The sequence below is a fragment of the Vanellus vanellus genome (assembly GCF_965231255.1).
Source record: "Vanellus vanellus genome assembly, chromosome: 5".
NCBI lineage: Eukaryota > Metazoa > Chordata > Aves > Charadriiformes > Charadriidae > Vanellus > Vanellus vanellus.
The window spans coordinates 12,003,409-12,022,888 of record NC_138910.1 but is presented as its reverse complement, the minus strand read 5'-3'; the positions used below and the strand labels follow the sequence as shown (position 1 = coordinate 12,022,888).

Here is a 19,480-nt window from a genome sequence, read left to right as displayed (position 1 = left end):
GCATTTACTTCATTCATTACTTCTTTTAATTCATCCCAACCAGTACCTTTGCTGTGAGCTTGTATTTTCCGCTAGTATTTCTGGAGGACAAGGGCGCGGAGGAAGCTGCTTTGGGCACCAGCCCCGGAGGCGCCGGCTGCAGTGTGTCTGTCGTCAAACACCCCAACCTTGTTGTTCTTGGTGGTTACGCGGTGTCCGCTCTCGCCCTGCACCACTTGCAACTTATTCTTATTCCGTTCTTTTCTTTTCAGGGGCTGTCAGAGCCTGAATAATTTAAGAGTGAACAAATGAGAGACGTTCATGGAGGACTCTGTTCTTACCTAGGCACAATTTGACAAGCATGTAGATTGCCTTGGGTTTCCACTGCACCTACCACAACTTTACTAAGAGAAAAGCCCCCTTTCCTAGACATCTGTGTCACTCTTGCTTAGTAAAGTTTTTCAAGATCAGCGCCTTTGGAATTGGTTGGTAAATGGACAAAGACTTTCTCTTTGCCCGGAGCTCCTGACAGCCTCCAAGTACCAAAGAGAACTCCACAGCACTAGAAAGCAAGAGACAGCTGCTGAATGTTGGAAGCTACTGCATTTGGCAAAAGAAGCTGATGCTAAGATGCACACAGTTGTGTTTGTTTGTTCTGCTTGTTTTCTGTGCTTTCTGAGCCCTGTGTGTGCCTGGAAAGTTTAATGACCAATCTCTTCTTTCTCAACATGCAGTTTTTCTTCCTATCCCAAAAAGCTTTGGGTTCTGTTCTTGCTTTTTTTTTTTTCCCAATTCCAATTTATTTCGTCACCGATACTCTTCTGTTGTTTCCACGAGGAATCGTTTGGGTACATAGCCACAATTTCCTTTGAGGTAGGGAGACATAAATACGATATTCAAATGTCGCCCTCCTCCCTCCTCTCCCCCCATTCAGCAGAGTGGTCCACCTTGTCACAGAGGTTGCTGGCTTCAAGCATAAGGCAGAGTTGACCTTAGCAATGATGTCATTTAACTGAGCAGTTACTTCAAAATTCTTACAGTAGCTCAATTTGGGAGCTGCCGAATGAAGCTGACCCTTGACACTTCGCAAAAGAATAAGGCTTGTGTTGTACTAACAGCTGCTTGGAAACCATGTGTAATAAAGTTTGGTTTTGTGCCCACCACCAGGATAAAAGATTGTATTTGCCGACTCTGGTACCCTTACGCTCCCAGCAGAGAAAAACTGCTTAGATCAAAGTTAAAAAGTCTGCTTCTATGTGGGTGTCTAAGCATTTCACAGTTCCTTATGCTAAAAGTAACAGTGTACTTGCAAAGGCCAGCAAATGCTGCTCTTCTTGTTCAGCTTCAAACGTGACATTTTCCCCCTCTTCATCCCATATAGGTTTCCATAAAGGTTCAGGGTTAAATCTTTTTTATGGAACACGCGTAAGTCTCCTATCAAAATATATCAAGGGGGATTTTTGCTTTGTGTTTGGGGCTTTGTTCTTTTTGCTGCTAGCGACACTTGTTCTGGAAGCTTCAGGGTCTGGGATTATTTTTGTCACAGAATGAGGACAGTGTAAACACAAAATGTAAAGTAGAACTTAGAGAAGTGCTTCAACGAGTTGTTTGACTAAATTGAAATAAATGTTGATTTGTTCAAAAAAAAAAAAAAAAAAAAAGCATGCCCTTTCTGGATCTTGTTAGTCTTGACTTTTTATTTCTTTTCTTTGCTAAAGCAAAATGCGTGCCTCTTGACTTCAGAAATCTGCTCTCCCAGCTGTGAGGCATTACGGGAAGGCTGCTCCGACGTGTGCTACCCGCAGATGCGTTGGACATGCTCTCGCTGTGCTCTGGGCTGGTCCGGGATGTGTGCTGGGCACAAACCCGAGGCAAGAGAATGGGTGAATGAAGTCGAGCGCATAGAAATACTGCGTCTGCCCTCAATCTCTGCTGTGGGAGCAACTGCTCTTCTGAGCTTTTGCACACCCTTTTATTCAGTAAAAACCTGTTCTAAAAAGTTGTTGCTTTGCTGGGGAGATAAGCGTGGTTCCCTTGAAGGACTAAAGGCAGGCCAATAACGTACCTATCTCATGGTAATTTGGGACAGGAGCTGGCTAGGAGTATTTCACTTACCAACGGGTTGGTGGATTCTCTCTGTGGATGTTTTTTCTCTTATTATTCCTGTCATGAACTCAGCAGCACGTGTGAGTGGTCAGATTGGACTCTGAAGCAGGATGAATTTGTCAGGCTGATAAATGGAGAGAAAAAGGCTCAAACTTCCCACCGGAGAAGTCGTAGATACCCATCACAGTTGTAAGCTGTTATATGGAATCACATTTTTGAGCGGGGACACCCAGAGAGGAGGACCGCAGATGCTTTGGCTGCTGTTCAAGTGCTTGGTGCCGTGGGGTTGAAGTTGCACACTTTCCTGAGAGTCTCTTCAGAGGCACAAGGACACGTTCTGCCTTCATGTGCAGCAGCTCCTCTGAGGACTCATCTTCCTCTTTACCCCGTGCCCTCCCTACAGTCACCTCTGACGATAGCTTTAGGTCCACACGAAGCAGCAGATAGAACAGAGATGACTTCTGTAGCTGTTTCTCTCACTAGGCGCTCTTGGACAGTAACAAAGTCATTTAAGCAGGCGCTCTCTCTGTGCCTTCCCCTTGTGCTGTTCCTCTCCCCGGGGACCCAGCTCACTCATTCAGCACGCTCTCAGGATTTCAGTAACTTTTCTTGCAAGGTCTCTTGAGACCGCGCGCCTCTGTGCTGTTTCTCCAGGCTTTTGGTTTTATCTCGCGCTTTGAAACTTTCCCAGAACTGCGTTGACTTTTCTCTGACCTCCAGGAACTGGAGCTCTCCAGCCCTGACACTCCGACTGGCACAACCAAGACCTGGAGACGACTTTGGGATGTCAGCTTTCCCAGCGCATGCTGGATGAAAGCTGCATCTGAGCAACACCAGCTAAAAATAAAAGCTATTCAACTGGAGCTAATGGCGGGTTGCCATGAGTTATTGCTCATTAAAGTGAATTGTCAGATGCTTAACTTCAGCTAATCATTTCCTGCTGCGAGATCAGCCTGGTATGAAACATACTCAAATGGGGGAAGGGGATTCACAATAACTAAATTTAGCTAAGGCTGTAATTTCCTCGGACTCCCTCTGTAGTTAATGGAAAGAGAGAGGCTCCTACAGGGTGCGATTCCCGCTCTGCGTCACCCTTGGGCAGAAGCGTGCGCAGCTCCTTGACTGCCGAGAGCGTGAGGTGAGCTGCTGCCTGCCGCAAAAATGAGCTGCTCCGAGTGACGGTGTTTGCCCACCCCAGCTAGGCAAGTGCTTGTTTTCCTCACGTTAGGCTTCTACCTGGAAGTAACGATCAGGAAGCTGAATTTTAAAACCAACGGATAGGTGACCGTTTCCCAAAGGCAAAACCCATATGCAAAATCCCCCCGGAGCACCCCCTGCTTTGCAGTGTAGCTAAAGGGAACTCCACAGATAATAAAGAAGCAGCTCTTCTTTCCCATTTCCAAGAACTATCAGTTATTCAATAAAGAAACAGTGCGTTCTGAATGTTGTGTGATTAATTTAGTATTTAGTCCTTTTTTCCCCATGTTCTTTTTGGAAGTTAGTCTTGTTTGCATGTTTGGCAGCGAAACAGAAAATCAAATTTTTAGTTTTTACATTACAGTGATTGGAAAGTTTGTCAAGTACATCTGTTTTTAGCAGTGTAGGCTACTTTCTCTATTGGACCAGAAACTTTTGCATAAAATATTTAACTCCATACCACTCTTCTTGAGTTTGGACAGAAGTCATTTCATCCAAGTAAATGGAATTGTGAGAATCCTGCCAGACTGATTTCTGCCTTTTGGTGTTACTTCCAGCTTGAAGCTTCAAATGATACTCCAAGACACAAACAGAAAATCCAGTTGCACCTTTTCAATTCTGCTGGTTTCCAGGAGATTATAAAGTTAGGGAAAACATTTGAACCTCGGAGCAAAATTTGCATTTAGATTTTAATGGTGTAGTTTGAATGTGCCTTTACCCTCCGGTGTGAAACCAGGTCCTACGTGGTCTCATCTCATTTTTCCCTTGAGCCAAAGCGCGGGGCAGGTCTGCGGTTGGACACGTGTAGAGCGGCTGAGTGGAGCTGGGAGTGGATGGGGAGCCATGGAGGACTCCAGGGCGAGTTTTGCAATTTCATTGCGAAAGTTTAACGCACTTCTAATCTAAAGGGCTTTTCAAGCCAGTTGTCCTCTGTCTGTGTCTGACATGGGCACTGAACATTTCCTCATGTTCACTTACATTCTTCACTGAAGCCTTTTTTGGAGGCAGTGCCTGAGGAGACAGTTTATTTGTTGACCTTAAAAATTGTCGGATTCATTATTTACGTTGTTATGAGCTAGTGTTTTCACTTGAGGAATAGCTGTAAAGTGACTTTGTATTATCCAAATGTTGTTACTTCCCAAATTTTTGCAAATCCATGCCAGGTTTTGCAGGCAGAATAGGCTCTAACACTAAAACTGGGATCGGCACTGTCATCTGCCTAAGCCACAAAGTTTTGTAACCCTGACTGGTGCCAATAAAAATGTTTCACTGAGCGTGTTTTGGACATTTAATACAAAAGCACAGAAGAGACCAAAGAAGCAGTATTCATACCTCCTTCTACCATCTTTCTGTCCGTCGAGTGGCACTTTAGCCCTGAAGCCCTCGAGCAGATCCGAGGTGGCTCGCACAGCAGCATTTCCCGAGGGAGAGTATAAAGTCTTCAGAGCTGTGAACTGGAGCGTACAGCCTGTATGGTGAACGAGATGCTCTTGGAAAGGGCAGAGGAGGGTGCATTTTGATGGTTTAGATGATTCTTGTTTATTTAGTGTGAAATACTCGCATAGAGGCTTTGTTTGTATATCGGACAGGTCTAGATGACTCCTGCTTTCCAAGAGTTTCTGGTACAGAGATTCCTATTCTTCAGGAAATAATAGGTAGCGTAAAGGCTGAGTTAGTCTTTCGCCCACATCTGATTCAATTCCATCTTTGTCAGAAATGTTACTTTACAGGAATCACTAAATACGGAAAATGGGCACTGTCGAGCCCAGCAGAGCTAATTTATGTGCTCATCGGTCAGGTTGTCGTTATTGGCTTTCATTCACGAGTGGAATTATTTCTGCAAAAAAGTTATTGATTTAAATGCACATGCTAATAGGATTACAGAGTTCCTATTCTGGCTCATCTTCTTCGACTTCTGTGGAAAAATCCTTTCCCCTCAGGCTGTTTTTCTGGGGTGAGAAATGGAGCCAGACATAAATCAGAAGAAGATTCGCCTCTTCTCACCTGAAGCAAGATTGTGTCCTGCCGTTGTCACCTGTCTTCATAGCTGTATTCTGTATTAACTTCTGGTTATGGAAGCATATTTCCTTCCTATTGTATATGATCTGTGGTTAGTACGGATCAAAAAGAGAAGCCTAATGTTTTCTTCTGAGTTGCTCTGAGAAGCCTTTCCCTTTCCCCGTTAGAGGTCTGAGTTCCTGCAGATAAGTCCGGTGCTGCATGAGCCTGATCAGACGACCTTCCCTCCCATGCGTGCTCTGGGGAACAGGGAGGTAAAAATAAAATGCCTTGTATTTGTGTTCCAGCAGTAATTCCTTCTGACTCAAATGGGAATGCAACTGTGCCTCTAAAACGGGCCTGTGAGATTTCCATTTTTCCTTTCACCCAACGTTGCACAGAACTTGGACCCTTCCATTTTTCAAGTGAAAGAGCTGTGCTTTTATAGATGTCTGTTCATTTGAGCAACAACAACAAAGATTTCATGCCTCCGGCTGTGCAAAAGCCCTGAATGTTAAAGCACTTTGGTCTGGCTGAGTATCTGTCACAGTCCTATTGCCAGAAGTTTCTTGGAGGTTTGCTTAGGGGTGTTTTGGAAACCGTCATTTCTTCTGTCTGAATGAATGGTTTGGCCAGGAAATCAACCTAGCCACACTAGTCTGCTGACCTCCCTGCACCCATTTCGCTTCACCAAATACCTTTTTTTAGACGCGTGTGTCCCAGGACGTTGGTGGCAGGACGACTGTTTGCTGCAGCTCTCTGCCAGGCCCCCGGCGCTCCTGCAGACCCGCTGCAGTGCGAGGGCAGCCCCTGCTTTGCTGGTCCTTGCAGCCAGCGGCGGCTGCCTGAATTACCACGCAATGTGCCGCTACACCTTTTCCAAAGTGCTCTCTGGCTTTTCTTAAGCAAACTGTATTTCCGAACAGCTCTGCCACTACGGTTTGCAAAGCACATATGTGCTAGTGCTTTGCATGAAGAGGACAGTAACATGTCCTCCTCTTCCGTTTGATCCACCTGGTGTCTGGATCTCAGGCTAGTATCAAGTGTCGTGATTAATGTGTTTGTAGCTGTACGTGCCGCGGAAGCAGTGGAGCTTGCACAAGCACGACTTCGGAGGTTGTCTCCAAAGTCTTTCCTGGCAGATTTTTTGTGTTACATGTTTTTGTCTCTCATTTCGTGAGCTCTGCTCTTCTTTGAGCTCCAGTCCTGCCTCTGCGACCGTGTCGAGGTGACCTGCTTTATGTGCAAAGGAAATCATTCTCAGCAGGGCTGGCAAACGGCAAGTGTGACTTGCTCACAAATGTGTCTATAGTTGCAGTTCCTTTAATAAAGAAAAGGAAAAAAGGTTATGATGTAGCGTGTGGGTTTTGGATAGTGCACGTTTGGCAACGGTGGGAAGTGGAACGATGAGATGGGAGGGCTTTGTACATGTGTAGGGTGCTGAGTAGAGCAAACTCACCCCGTCTCGAGGGGCTCTCGTGGTGGCTGGGGAGCAGGGAGGTTTATACCAGCCTTTCTCTTCCACCTCCCTGCCTGTCCTCCAGCCAGTGGAGACTACGCTACCATGTAAAGGCAAGATAAGGCCGTGTTTCCAGTCCTGGGGTGCATGGGCCAAGCAAAGCCCAGACTGTGCCTCAGGTGCCTTACAGTGGTCAGCCAGGGCATTTCAGTGGACAAGGAGAAAGAAGGAGACTTCGTATCTGCCAGGGCTGTGTACGGCACGGCACGACTGAGATTTAGTTACCCCTTGGTAAATAGCCTTTTTCATCACCAAAGGCATGACTTTGAGCGGGAAAATCCAGAGCCTCCTTCAGGTGGGATCATTGCACAGTGTAACACACCTCTCTCTGGAAACCTTTGGGTTGGCTTTCATCATGGCTTGTGGCTCTGGAGGCCTGACGTTCAGTCTGCAGAGGTTTCCTGGCTCTAGGCTAAACTTCGGACAAAATTCCTGCAAGTGGGCAGGGTGGGCTGTTGGTCAGCTCGCGACTCGGGCTGTTTCTCCCCACCTGCTGCCTTCCCCAGGATGACAGGGGACAATGACCGACTATCTCTTCCCCGGGATGGCTTTGAGCAAAGAGAGCTGTGATGTGAGAGGTGCTGTGTGTCTGTCTGTGCCCCAGCTGTGGCTGTGCCGCCTGAGGAACGGGAGGGAGGCAGCAAGCTGGGGCCTGGCCCTGCTCGTAAAACCAGGGGCATTTCTTGGTGGGATAAGAGGTCCCTGTCCCTTCCGTCATGGACTGTGGGGTTCCTGGGTTTGGCCCTGCCTCAGGCCAACCAGGCTGAGGTAGGACTCCATGTCACGGCAACAAATCCTTGGGGCGGATGGGGTTGTCCCAGGCTCCATTTAGCCACCTATCTGCTCCCTTCACTTACTTAAAGTTAAATTGGCATGGTGCTGTTCATTGGAGGCAGGGGTTTGGATCGTGTTACTTCCAAGCTGTAGTAAAAACCTCTCTGTACATTAATCAACCAAGTTGTGGGAAGATCGGTTTGTCCTGGGTTCTCCTCAGCCTCCCCCTGAGCCCAGTCCCCAGCAAAGGCAGCGAATCCGTGATATGGCTGCTTGCCCCAAATCATCCCTGACAGTGGCAGCCTCCACCGAGTGATCGCTTCCAGCGTTTCTCCTTCCATGGCTGCAACCCAGCTCCCTTCACACGTGTAATTCCCAAAGTTATTCCTCCTGCAGCGGCAGTGGGAGCGCGGGCACTTGAGGTCACCCCGCTCGGCGCAGGGGCTTTCGGTGCTGCTGGGGGGACGGAGGGGCCAGGCCGCTTGCAAAATCAAAATCACCGTCGCGAATCCCTGAATGTTGCTGACGCAAGGTGCGCTGATAAACTCCCAGAGCAACACGTGGAGCCTGCAAGAGGAGACTGTCTAAAGCCTATCGAGTGGAAGATAAGCTGGCCACTGACAAATATTATCTTGTGCTAGTTGATTTAACGCCACTGCGTGTGCATGAAATAACATCAGCAGGAGCTGGCTAAACCCAGGCCTTTTTGAGATAAGACTGCTACTTTGCCCTCACGGAGGAATGTCAGAAAAACCCCAGCAGCTCCACCTGGGATCTGTCCTCCTCCCAGCCCCTCTCACACTCACTCCTGTCGTCAGAAGACAGATGATTTGGATTTGCTTCCTGTCTGGGAAATGAACTTTGATTTCCTCTAACTTGTTAGAATTATTTCCGTGTGTTCTAAAAACCTAACTTTTGACCTCAGGTATGTAATAAATTATTGGTTCAACTTTTGACTCAGACTGTCTATGGTTATAAAATATTAGAAAAATATTATAACTCTCACGGTCTGCATTTTACAAGCTGGCAGACAAGGCAGAGCTGCAATCTCTGCTCGGTGCATAGCCGGCTGCGAGCAGCAGGAACTGGCTCCTAAAAGAATACAGGTAACAATTCTCTGGGAGAGTAGTTCTCCCTCAGCACGTGTACTACCCAGTATCTCTAATGATATTTATTGCTGAACTGAGAATACCTGGATGCACCAGGATATTTTCATGTATTGTAACTTATGTTTTTGTTTTCTGCTGGGGCGGGTAACAGATTCAGAGATAACCATCTAAAAAAGTTTAATAACATCAGCTGACTGCTTTCTGGTGTACAGTCTGAGATGTGTCTTACGGGAGTGTGACAATTTATGAATTTTGTAAAAAAAAAAATTGTCTTAAACTGTGTGGGATTAAACACCTCGGTCCCCGATTGCTCCTAGGGAAGGTGTTCCCTTGCCATGGTTTCAGAAAGGTGAAAGCAGGGCACTTGTTCCTAAAGGGCAATTGAGAAATCTTCTAGCAACTTGTTTGCTTTGGTTTTAAAGACTTATTGACATTGGCACATCTTTGGTCTGTTGCTTTTTGGGGGAGTAAGGGAGGTTGCACCCATTTCTAAAGTGCTGGTCTGAACATGTGTATCCATAATTGCAGTTGGATACAGTTCAGCAGAATCTCCTGCTTGGATATAATGGAAATCTTTTTTAATTTTAAGCTTGCCTTGTATCTCCTTCTTGGGAGTTTCCTTCAATTTGAACAATTTGTCATCTTTTGTCATTGTTCTTTCCAATTTCTTAGTTCTCAGGAAGGCGAGAAGTCTTCTGACAAATTGTTTTCAGGGGCAAAGGAGATAATTTTAAGGTGCTTCAAATAACCTTCAGAAGTTAACAAGTAGTCTAACTAACAGTAATATCATTGGGGTCTGGAAACGGCTGAGAAACATTTATGGAATCGGAACCTGACAAAGTGTTGGTGGCTGTCAGGTCTCCTGTAATAATCTGCTTTTTGTGCTTATTTTCTTCCTGGCAATTCACAATAAAATCTGTGGGAGGAAGCTGAGAAATTCAGCACTTAGCATGAAATTCAGGCTTTCATAAAAAACTAGATAACTTTGCTGTCTTGCAATCTTTCATAAGGACAGATCGTGTGGTAGGAAATGAGAAGTGTGTAAGATTGTGAAAAATGCCCGTTGCAGGGCATATTCCTCTCTCTGGTGTGCAATAAAGTTTACACAGCGTCCATAGGTCACAAAACCTTTCATCAAGGCAGCTTGTATTGTCATGCTTAGGACTGCCAAGCGCTTCATGTGCGCTAGGAAATAGAAGAGGTGCTGGTGTGATCTCTCACCTCGTTGTTTTTTTCCAGATGCATATTCAGTCTCTTCCAATGACAACGGGGGCAAGTCTGATTCAGTGGCCAACTTGCAATCTCAGCCATCCCTCAACTCCATCCAGAGCTCTCCTGGCCCCAAGCGCTCCACCAACACACTGAAGAAATGGTTGACTAGTCCCGTACGTCGGCTGAACAGCGGGAAGACCGAGAGCAACATCAAGAAACAAAAGAAGGTGCGAGATGGCAGGAAGAGCTTTGACCTCGGCTCACCAAAGACCGGAGATGAAACCACTCCTCAAGGAGACAGCGCAGATGAGGTGTGTGTTAGTGTTTGTTCCAGGAAAGACCATAGCTCTGATAGTCACTTCTGTGGTGTGTGAATCATGCCTGAGTAAACACTTGGGGTCTAGAGGGAGCAGCGAATCATATGTAAAATTGAATTGATTAAAGTTGTGTTGCAAACAGCATTGTCATCCAAAGAGCAATGGAATATATAGGTTACAGCATTTCAGAGCCTGTGTGTACTATTGTCCTTTGACTAGATATTTGTAATAGCCTATTAGAAAGCTGCCAAGGATAGAAATGAAGTTATTCCTGAGCAGCTGTTATCACTTTTTGCTGGGGTTCATATCACCTTTATCCTAACGTGGCAATGTAATTCCGTATTGAAAGAAAACACTCGGAGAAATAGGCATGTTTCTGTTAAATCTGCTACGTATTTGTAACCGCAGTTTCTCTGCAGGCATGTTCCTTGCCAGAATAGCTCTTTCCTGAGAAAGTGAATACGGAATTAAAAGCCAAAAATGGAGAAGATGCTAACTGAACGCAAATAGAGGAACACATTTTAAAAACTGTACATTGAGCTGTTCTCATTTAAATTATAAAATACTTTTGCATCAGCACATAGACAGATGTAACTGCCTTAGATGTTTGGTGACCTATAAACTGTATTTCTGTAACTCTTGGATTGCACCCGGATTAACAAGAAAAACCTTACATCTTTATTGCTTTTCTTCCATGGAGCTTAGTTTTACCTGCAATTCTCTCCACCCAACGCAATATTGAGCCGGTATTAGTATTAACAGACTCAAAGCCTGGTGGTAGGGCTCAGATATCTAAAAAGATAAAAGAAACCCGTCCCTTCTTCTAATTATATTTAACTTTTCTTCAGAAGAGCAAGAAGGGTTGGGGAGAAGATGAACCAGATGAAGAGTCTCACACACCTCTTCCTCCTCCTATGAAGATTTTTGACAATGATCCAACCCAAGATGAGATGGTAAGGCCTCCCCTACTGTATCAGTTTGCTGTTTAAGTGTGTTTCTCACATAGCCATCTCACAGTGGTTTCATAGTTGTCTTTTAGTATCCAGGGCCTAGACTTGTGGTTATGAGACAGCAATGTGCAAATCATAATTTAAAACCTTTCACCAACTGGATTTACAAATAATGCTGGATAAGCAGTTCAGCCCTGGCATCCCATTTCATGACAGGTCGATCATGTGCTTGTGTTGCGTGTGGTCAGAAATTCCACTCAGGCTGATAACGCGTCTCCACGTCTGTTTTAAAAGTACCGTTGGTGTCTGGCAGTAGGAGCAGAAATGATATTTGGTGGCAGCCTGGGCCCGAGGAGTAGGACAGGTGCTGGAGTCTGCTTGAATCCAGAAATACCACCTTTACCAAGAACTAGATAGCTTGGGCTCTCCACTCAGGCTTTGTGTGTGATTGGGGTCCAGGAACGTTATCAGTCTGTACCCCACCATCCACCCTCAAGTGCTTTAAAGCTTGCCGATGGAAAAGCCTACACAGTGCTGTCATTTGGCATTTTAGGCATATGTGGCTGATCATCACTGAATGGTCCATCACCTCCAGTTAGTTCAGAAGCCCACAAGGTATCTTAAGTCCCTCTCAGGAGGGTGGAAAAGGCTTTGATCGGCCCATCTTTGTGCACAGTGCTGGTGGCGTTAGTTCTCTTCTCTTAGCTAGGGTCCCTTGAATGTTAAGTTAGAATTTGCTGTAGTAGATGGTGCAGTGGCTTGCAGAGTCCTTCAGTTGCTCTCTTGGACTTGGGGTGAGAATCTGTGAATATGGCTATGACAGTGGTTTGCGTTCACAGTCAGTGCAGGTCCTGTCTGCACGTGTCCTCCCCCAGCCTTTCCTGGTGCTGTCTCCCTTGTAGAAACCAATCCTCCTGTTTAGCTGTTTCCTGCTATCCTGCTGGCATCTGTTTTTAGCGCTGCCACTTCTGTATCTCGATCCTCTGATTGTAATTACTGCATGCAAAGAAGCAAGGATAGGGGAGATTAATAAATTGTCAGAAAAAAAAACCCAACCCAGAATGTTCTTGGGGAAGGTTCAAGCAGGAGTTTGGAAATACAGAGAGAGAAGGGCGTAAATATATCTGGGACTCAAGGAGCAGAATGATGGAGGAAAGGATTCGGGGGCTTGCTGCTAATCTGTCAGGAAATGTTATGACATTGTGGTGGCAGCAAGACCAGAAGGAAGCAGCTGGAGTCGTGGACTCTTGCCCTCCGAGTGCTGCGTGTGCTGCTGGCTGTCTGGCGAGGGGCAGAGGCGAAAGGTCGGCGAAGCAGAGCTGTGGTGGATCCATGCCCAGCACGACAGCAGTTGCTTCTGGCTTGTTCTCCGTGGAGTTTAGCTAAATGTTTTGGGGTTAGTTTGGTTTTGGGGGGTTTTCTTTTTAAGAAATACAAAACTGCTTTAGCTCGAGTCACTGGTTTTGATTTTTAACTTGCCATGTGATTTCAGTGTTTCTTAAATACATTTCTGACAGCACCGATGTTGTGGAACTAAGCTGTTTTCCGCTCCAGATGTCTAAGCTTTATAGAGCGTTTTGGCATCCTGTTTCTTCACCCGCTCCTAAAAGAGAAGGTTAAATAGAGCAAGATGCATCTGAAGCCCTTTCTCTCTCTCTTTTTCTTCCCTTACTCACTTTTCATCACAAGGGAAAAAAACTTAAGCTCACAAACACGGCTCCTGGATTCCCTGGCACAGGAGCACTGCGTTAGCAATGTTTGAGCCACGCTGGAGCCAAAAGCTCTTTAACGGTGTTAATTTGGGCACAGCTCACTGCTCATGTCCTGCTACTGCTTACAGGCATGGGCTTAGGTTGGACCAGCAGCCGCGTGGGGAAGTAGCAGTGGTAGGTGGGAGATGTCTGCGGGGTGCGGGAGGTGGCACCTTTCCCTGAACCCATCTATGAAGCAGCACTAATCGTGCCTCACTGCTCCTGGAGGCTCTTATAAAGGCAAATTGCAAGATATCTTTGTATTAGAAATTCACAATTTGCTTCCAGGACATAAAAATACCATTTTTTGATTTGCCCCACACAAACCAGTCTCTTGTCATTCACAGAAGAGTATTATTTTACCCTGGAAGTCTTGTAGGCAGCAAATGTTTCCATGCTCCCTTCAAAATCCTGCGGTTATTTACTTTGCAGAGATATTGAGCAATTTCAGTTAGAAAAAGTGAGAGCAACAGCTGTTTAGTGCCTCCAAAAATTGGACTCCTCCTGCTAGAATGGTTATGTTTGATGGTTATCATCTATGTATTTGTCCGGTATCTCTTCAAAGTCCCCATTTTCAGTCTTTTTTTTTCCTAGACACGTCTGTCCGCATTGCAGGTGAAACAGGCTGCCTGAGCTTTTACATTTGTATGAGATTCCTGCATTACCAGCCTAATTCCTCAATTACCAGCGTGATTACCTGTAGTTTTTGTTGTTGTTGTAATTAGAACTGTTGATTAGATGTATTATTTGTGAAAGATGAGACGACAAGTGGCGGGCTGTTCATGCTTGTGCTCTGTCACAAGGCCTCTGGTTGGGATTGGTCTCCTTTGCCTATTTTTTTCTCCTCCTGGTGCTGTGTCGTTCAACAGGAGCAACCTCCCCAACGGGCCGCTTACAAAGGTGGCCAGCTGCCTAATTCCTGCCATCGCATTTCCATGTCTCACTCTCCAGCACTATTTAATCTCGGATGCGTGTTCGTTGGCACCTGCCCAGTGACTTCACTGAAGTAGGTGCTCTCCAGAAGGCCTTTATTAAGCAGCTGAGAGACGAATAAGCTTTTTAATAATTTTAATGCAGAATTTATAAAAATTTACCTGTGCTTTAGTCCGTGTCAGCCAGCCAAAAAAGGTTATCAAAGGGCTTATAGTTTTAGTCAGGGCTTGCATTTTGTTCAGAAGAAATGTGTATAGGGGTGAGCTAATAAACACCAATTCCCATAGCTATCACATGAGTTTGGGTTTTCAAAGTGAGGTTTCTTAGGACAAAGACCAAGGGGTGAAGAGGCCCATACAGAGCAAATACTTTAAACTAAAACTGAATGTTTCTCAGAGAGGCCAGTCTTCGCAGCGCCACGGGGGATGCTTGGGTAGCCCATTGCAGAGGTCGCAGTGTTTCTGGAGGTTTGTAACAGCCAGCAGCTATTAGCTGTGGCTACCTGAATGTGGAGACATCCAAAGACTTTACATGATGTCAGGCACCTAAAATTGAATACCTGCGACCAACAGACAGGCATAGAGAAGTGAGACTGAAAACTTTCTAACTGACATCGATAGGGAAAAGTGAGCATCTCCAAAGAGTGTTTCTGCCCTCCTGTGCCAGGTGCGTAGGATAGATGAGATATGTAGGGGTATTTTCTCCCCACTGATTGCAGAGAGGAGAGAGAAAAGATACACATTTTAAATGGCTGAAGTTGCATGAATGGGAGGTGTCATCTGACTTCATTTGAAATTGCAATTGATCTGTGGGGAAGGGAGGGGGAATGATTTATTCCCCCCTGCCTCCCTCTCCTATTGCCTGTAACTCCGTATGTACATTGTACTTAACTGCATTTATTAAAAATGTATGTATGGGGGAGGGGGTAATTTCTTACATCTGCAGTAAGAAGATCAATTTTCTGGAGTCTGTAAGACCGTAGGTGTCTTTTGAAGGAGGAACCTACAGACATTAAGAGTATTGCAGCCTGGTTGCAAATGAACTTCAGTTCTTTGACGCTGTTCCCTGGTTCCCAGCCTTGGAACTTTCTGCAGGGAGATGCGCAGTCAGAAGCGGATGGCAATTCCGTGCTTGTCTGATGCAGCGAGACTCACTCACCTGGCCATGCATGTGGTCCTCTAACCCCCCTGCTCCCCTTCCACGCTTGTTCTGTCTCAGAAGCTGCTTCACTGACCGCTGGTTTCCTACTCCCTTCTCATCCTGCTAACTTGCTTTTCCTTTGCCACCTGGTGTCTTGCAGTCCTCTTCTTTGCTAGCTGCTCGACAGAGCTCCTCCGATGTCCCAACGGCTGCGGATCTTGTCAGTGCGATAGAAAAGTTGGTCAAAAGTAAGCTGGTAAGTTTAGTGTTGTGAAAACTGTGTACACAACAGGCCTAATATGACTCTAGGGAAGGGCTTTAAAGTCTGCCTCTTGTTTCTGGTTTCCTTGCTTTCCACCTTCATCTGCTATGCTTTTCTTAACCCTATGTGCTCTACTTCTCAGTAGAGCGTCTAATATTTATGCTCCCCACGTGAGACAAATGCTACATCTCACGTTGCCATGTAGACTCTGCACCGCATAGTGGAAAGACCCTTTAGGAGAGGGCTTTGCAGAGCATGAGCTACAGTACTATACTCTTTCTGGGGTCTTGTTGGTATTCAAATATTTTACACGGTGGGATGTTTTGTTTTGAAGCTTGTTCTGAGGCACAGGAGTTTTACTACACAACATGTGAATTTGTTTGGTATTCTGGCTTTCCTGAAAAGACCCTCTAAAGAGTAGAACTGCTTGAAGTATCACAGCTGTGCTTTAACTTTACGAAGGTTCACCTGTCTCTTTTAATCTGCCTTGTCAACTTTTTCTGAGCGGGAGTGGAATAAGCAATAAAAATGCTCCGGGTTTAATTTGTTCAAAAATTTCAGTGTGGCGCACTCTCCCTGTTTGGTCCCGTGTCTGCTGGACAAGGAGTAAATCCCGTTTCGTATTTTGGCTTCTCTTAAGTTTTCCCTGAAACAGTTCAGAATTATGATATAGAAGCTAAACCTTTTTCTACATGTCCCAGGACCTCTAAAATTAGGAAAATGCTTGCTTTGACAAGTTTAATTCAATTAACAAGTTAGGAGTAAAGCAGGGTTATGATGAGCCTGCAAAGGTTCATTTCCTTACGTATACCTGAAGGATGAAGAGAGTAAAGACAAAAAAACCCAACCCACAGTGATCATTAAATTACTGTAACTCTGTGCAAGCAGCTTTATCTAGCCAATCATTTCAGAGGGTTTTGGTATTTTCTCCGTTTGAGATGTTGGTACGTGAAGATACTCTGCATTCATAGAGCGCTTGATGAGGAGTAAGTGGTGAAGGAGCATTTTGTGACATGGAAACTGAGAAGGACATTCCCAGAAAATTTACTCAAAATAGTTTTATTCCATCGAGGGACTAACAAATTGAAAAGTATTTCATTAATCCAGTTAGATGTATTTTCAGAGGATATTTTATTTTCTCTCCCCCGCATGCGGGCCGTTAGGTCAATGCAATTACTTTCTAGGGATTTGGAGGAAACTTTAATATTGTGGAATATTACCACGTATCCATCTATTTCTGTTTCATTTTGTGTTTCACAAGAATCTCTATTCAGTCTTTGGCAGAGAAACACTGGCCACGTGTAGCCTGACACTGGTTCTGAATGAGACATAAGGATATTTTCTGGTTGTTTTGAAATAATTTGAAAGAGTTTTCTCATCTATGCCTACTGGAACATCTTTTTCCACCTTCTAGCAAAAGGACATCTCTGTTTTAATGCTTTTTTTTTTTTGGGGGGGGGGGGGCGGGGGTGTCTTACATCAACTCAAGACTGGTCTGGTTGTGTTTCACTAAGTCCTGTGGGAAACTCTTGCTGAATACTCTGCTTGGTTTTAGACTGCAGTGTTGATTGCAGAACTGACTTGAAACAGAAGATAACGCTGATGCTGAAGTTCAAGGATAATGTTTATTCTATCATTCTTTGGGGTTTTTTAGACCCTTGAAGGAGGATCTTACCGAGGAAGCTTAAAAGATGCCACTGGCTGCTTAAATGAAGGAATGACGCCTTCAACTCCTCCACGAAACCTTGAAGAGGAACAAAAAGCCAAAGCAATGAGAGGCAGGATGTAAGTTGTCTTGCTGGCTCTTCTTTCTGAAATACGCACCCAAGGAGGACATATAGCCGCACTGAAAGAATACTTTGTAGTCAGTGAATAAGCATGGAACTGGGAGTAAAACGCTTCTGCTTGCTTCTGTTTTTTCTTAACTTGTAAAAAGACTTTATAAGAGCACTTGCACACCCAGGAAGTTCATCATCACTCTTTAAAATGTACAGCTTTTACCCCAGACAGCAAATAACTGTTGCTGTAAAAGCCTCTGAACAGCTTGACAGGTATTACTGTGAGGTTTGCCCTGGTAATTACTGTGTTGCCAGAGGTGAAATCAGCTCTCGAAGGGGGATATGTGGTTGACCTTGTTAGCTACCTTCAAGGAAGAGAAGAGAGAATCCCACTAGGATTTTTTGAATGAGAAAATATTTTTTGCCTTAGTTATGAGCAATGGAAGGGGCAGAATTCAGGTGCATTTGTGGTGGAAACACGCCACTGAAGAGAAGTTTCTTTTGGGAAACCCTCATGTTCATGGTAATAGGAGAGGAAAGAAATGGTGACAGCTCATGAAAATTGTTTTTTTAAATTGTCTGTACACTCCCTTAAATGTAACAAAAACAACACTTGTGCCTTCAAAGCTTCTCACGATTAATGCATTTCTTATATGCATAGTTCAGCTCAAGGACACAGAGCTCTGGAGAAATAGAATCGAGAATTATATGAAAGTGAGCTGAGATAGCTGTTTGCTTTATACTACCTCTTACTCTAACAACAGTAACTGCAATGATCTAATCAAATGGTAGACTGAGGGGAAAGGTAACAGTCTATACAGGTCTCATTTGGAGTGTGATAAGGTGAGAGGTGGAACAAGAGCAGCCCACTTGGGAAAGATGCCAAGGAGGGAAGGAAACCAAGTCAGGGGAGGACAAGGAGGTAGTTAAGAGTAGAAGAGGAAGCACAAGCAAAGTGTCACAGGTCTGTGAAAGCCATCATTTGCTCCTGCAGTTTGTTGTAGGAAGCCAGAGAAACCATACAGTGAGGGACTGGATCAACTCCCAGCAGCAGGCAGGGACACGAGACTCCTGGATGTGTGGCTGAATGGGAGAAGTTTCTACTAGACAGCCGTCAGCCTTCCCCCAGGGAACATCTCTGCCCACGCCTGTCTCCTAAAAGCTCCTTAATATTGCAAGTTCTTGGGTTTCTCTGGTAGCAATTCATTAATGAGACAACTGGCAACTAACTGCAGGTTGTAGTTTTAGTGCAGAGATCTTTGCCACTGTAAGCATAGATATAGTAACGCTTCCTAGCGTGCAACGTTTCTGGCAGGGGGACTGGCAGCGTGTTACGTGTAATTGGTGGCTGCCTCCGTCCAGATTTCCTAAACACCAGGATGTTTAGGAGCACCTGCTAGTGGCTTGCAGCACAAGACATCTGTCTCCTCTCCAGCTCCGTTGTGTCTGTGTTCAGTATCTCTGTGGGTCGCTGTGTTTAATTCCATAGCCATATGAGGCAGCTGAGCTCCCAGCTCGAGCTGTGACCCCCCCGTTCCCCACAAAATAGCAGTTGAATCCTTGCACAGGCATGGGCAGTAATTTCCTGTGTCTCTGGCAGCATGTGCATGCCAGCAGTTAGCCCTGGTGTTAGGAAACCCCTACTCCACCAGGCTCGATTGCTGCATTTCTATGAGCCATAAGGTAACAATCTCATCGAGTAGCATTGTTCAGTATAGATTTAATACAGACTTACCAAGATATCCGGATAGTCAGATGTATTCAGAAGTGAGGAGGCTCTGTCCTTGTTCTGGTTCGTGCCGTTTTAAATACAGCTGTGTAGTCAATACCTGCTGGTGACACGGGCAGGCGCTTTCCAAGCAGCTGCCTGCCCTTGCTCCGTGTTATCAGACGAGGAGATGAGTGAACTTGAATCTTTGGCAGCATGAATCTTAGAAACCTTAAATTTGGGACTACCTGTTAAGGTCCTGTGCAGGTACGCTTCAGAGAACTAATAGGCGCAGTCAAGGTTGATTTTGCTGCTTGCTAGGAAGAGGGGAGCTGGGGGGGACACTGGTGCTGAGTTGTGGTGGTGCAGACTCTGGTTCCTAATAGAGGTGTAAATTTGCAGGGTTACCTGATAGACATGGGGTCTGTGCACTGATTTTTAACTCACGCTCACCTGCCTGCATGTCCTGCAGCATAACGTACTACAAGTACCTGCTGCTTCAGTTTTAGAGCAGGATTTGGCCAGGGGGATCCTTGCAGTAACTCCAACCAGAGGAGAGGCAGCGGGCAGGAGGGAGAGGTTCTCCCAGTTCCCTCAGCAGCTCTCTGCGTTCGTGGGGAGCAATGCAGATGAGGTGGCGCGAGCTGAAAACTAACCTCCCAGCACGCCTTCCTGGGTGCAGGAGATGTGGCAAGCCTTTCGCAAGGGCACGGTAGGTCAGCCAGCGAGAGGGCACTGTACAGCATA

At 45.5% G+C, this 19,480-nt stretch overlaps 1 protein-coding gene across 4 annotated transcripts in view; it reads left to right on the top strand.

Moving 5' to 3' along the window:
- Positions 1–19,480, top strand: part of KALRN (kalirin RhoGEF kinase) — a gene marked incomplete at its 5' end in the record, with an annotated part of 529,922 nt that overhangs the window by 461,373 nt on the left and 49,069 nt on the right. For 2 of the 4 annotated variants that reach the window (XM_082483615.1, XM_082483614.1), the window contains 4 exons: positions 9,922–10,205; positions 11,060–11,164; positions 15,146–15,241; positions 16,902–17,032. In XM_082483615.1, the coding sequence (XP_082339741.1) occupies positions 9,922–10,205; positions 11,060–11,164; positions 15,146–15,241; positions 16,902–17,032 (616 nt within the window). The remainder of the gene's footprint in view (positions 1–9,921; positions 10,206–11,059; positions 11,165–15,145; positions 15,242–16,901; positions 17,033–19,480) is intronic. The other 2 variants (XM_082483617.1, XM_082483616.1) reach the window with 2 other exon arrangements.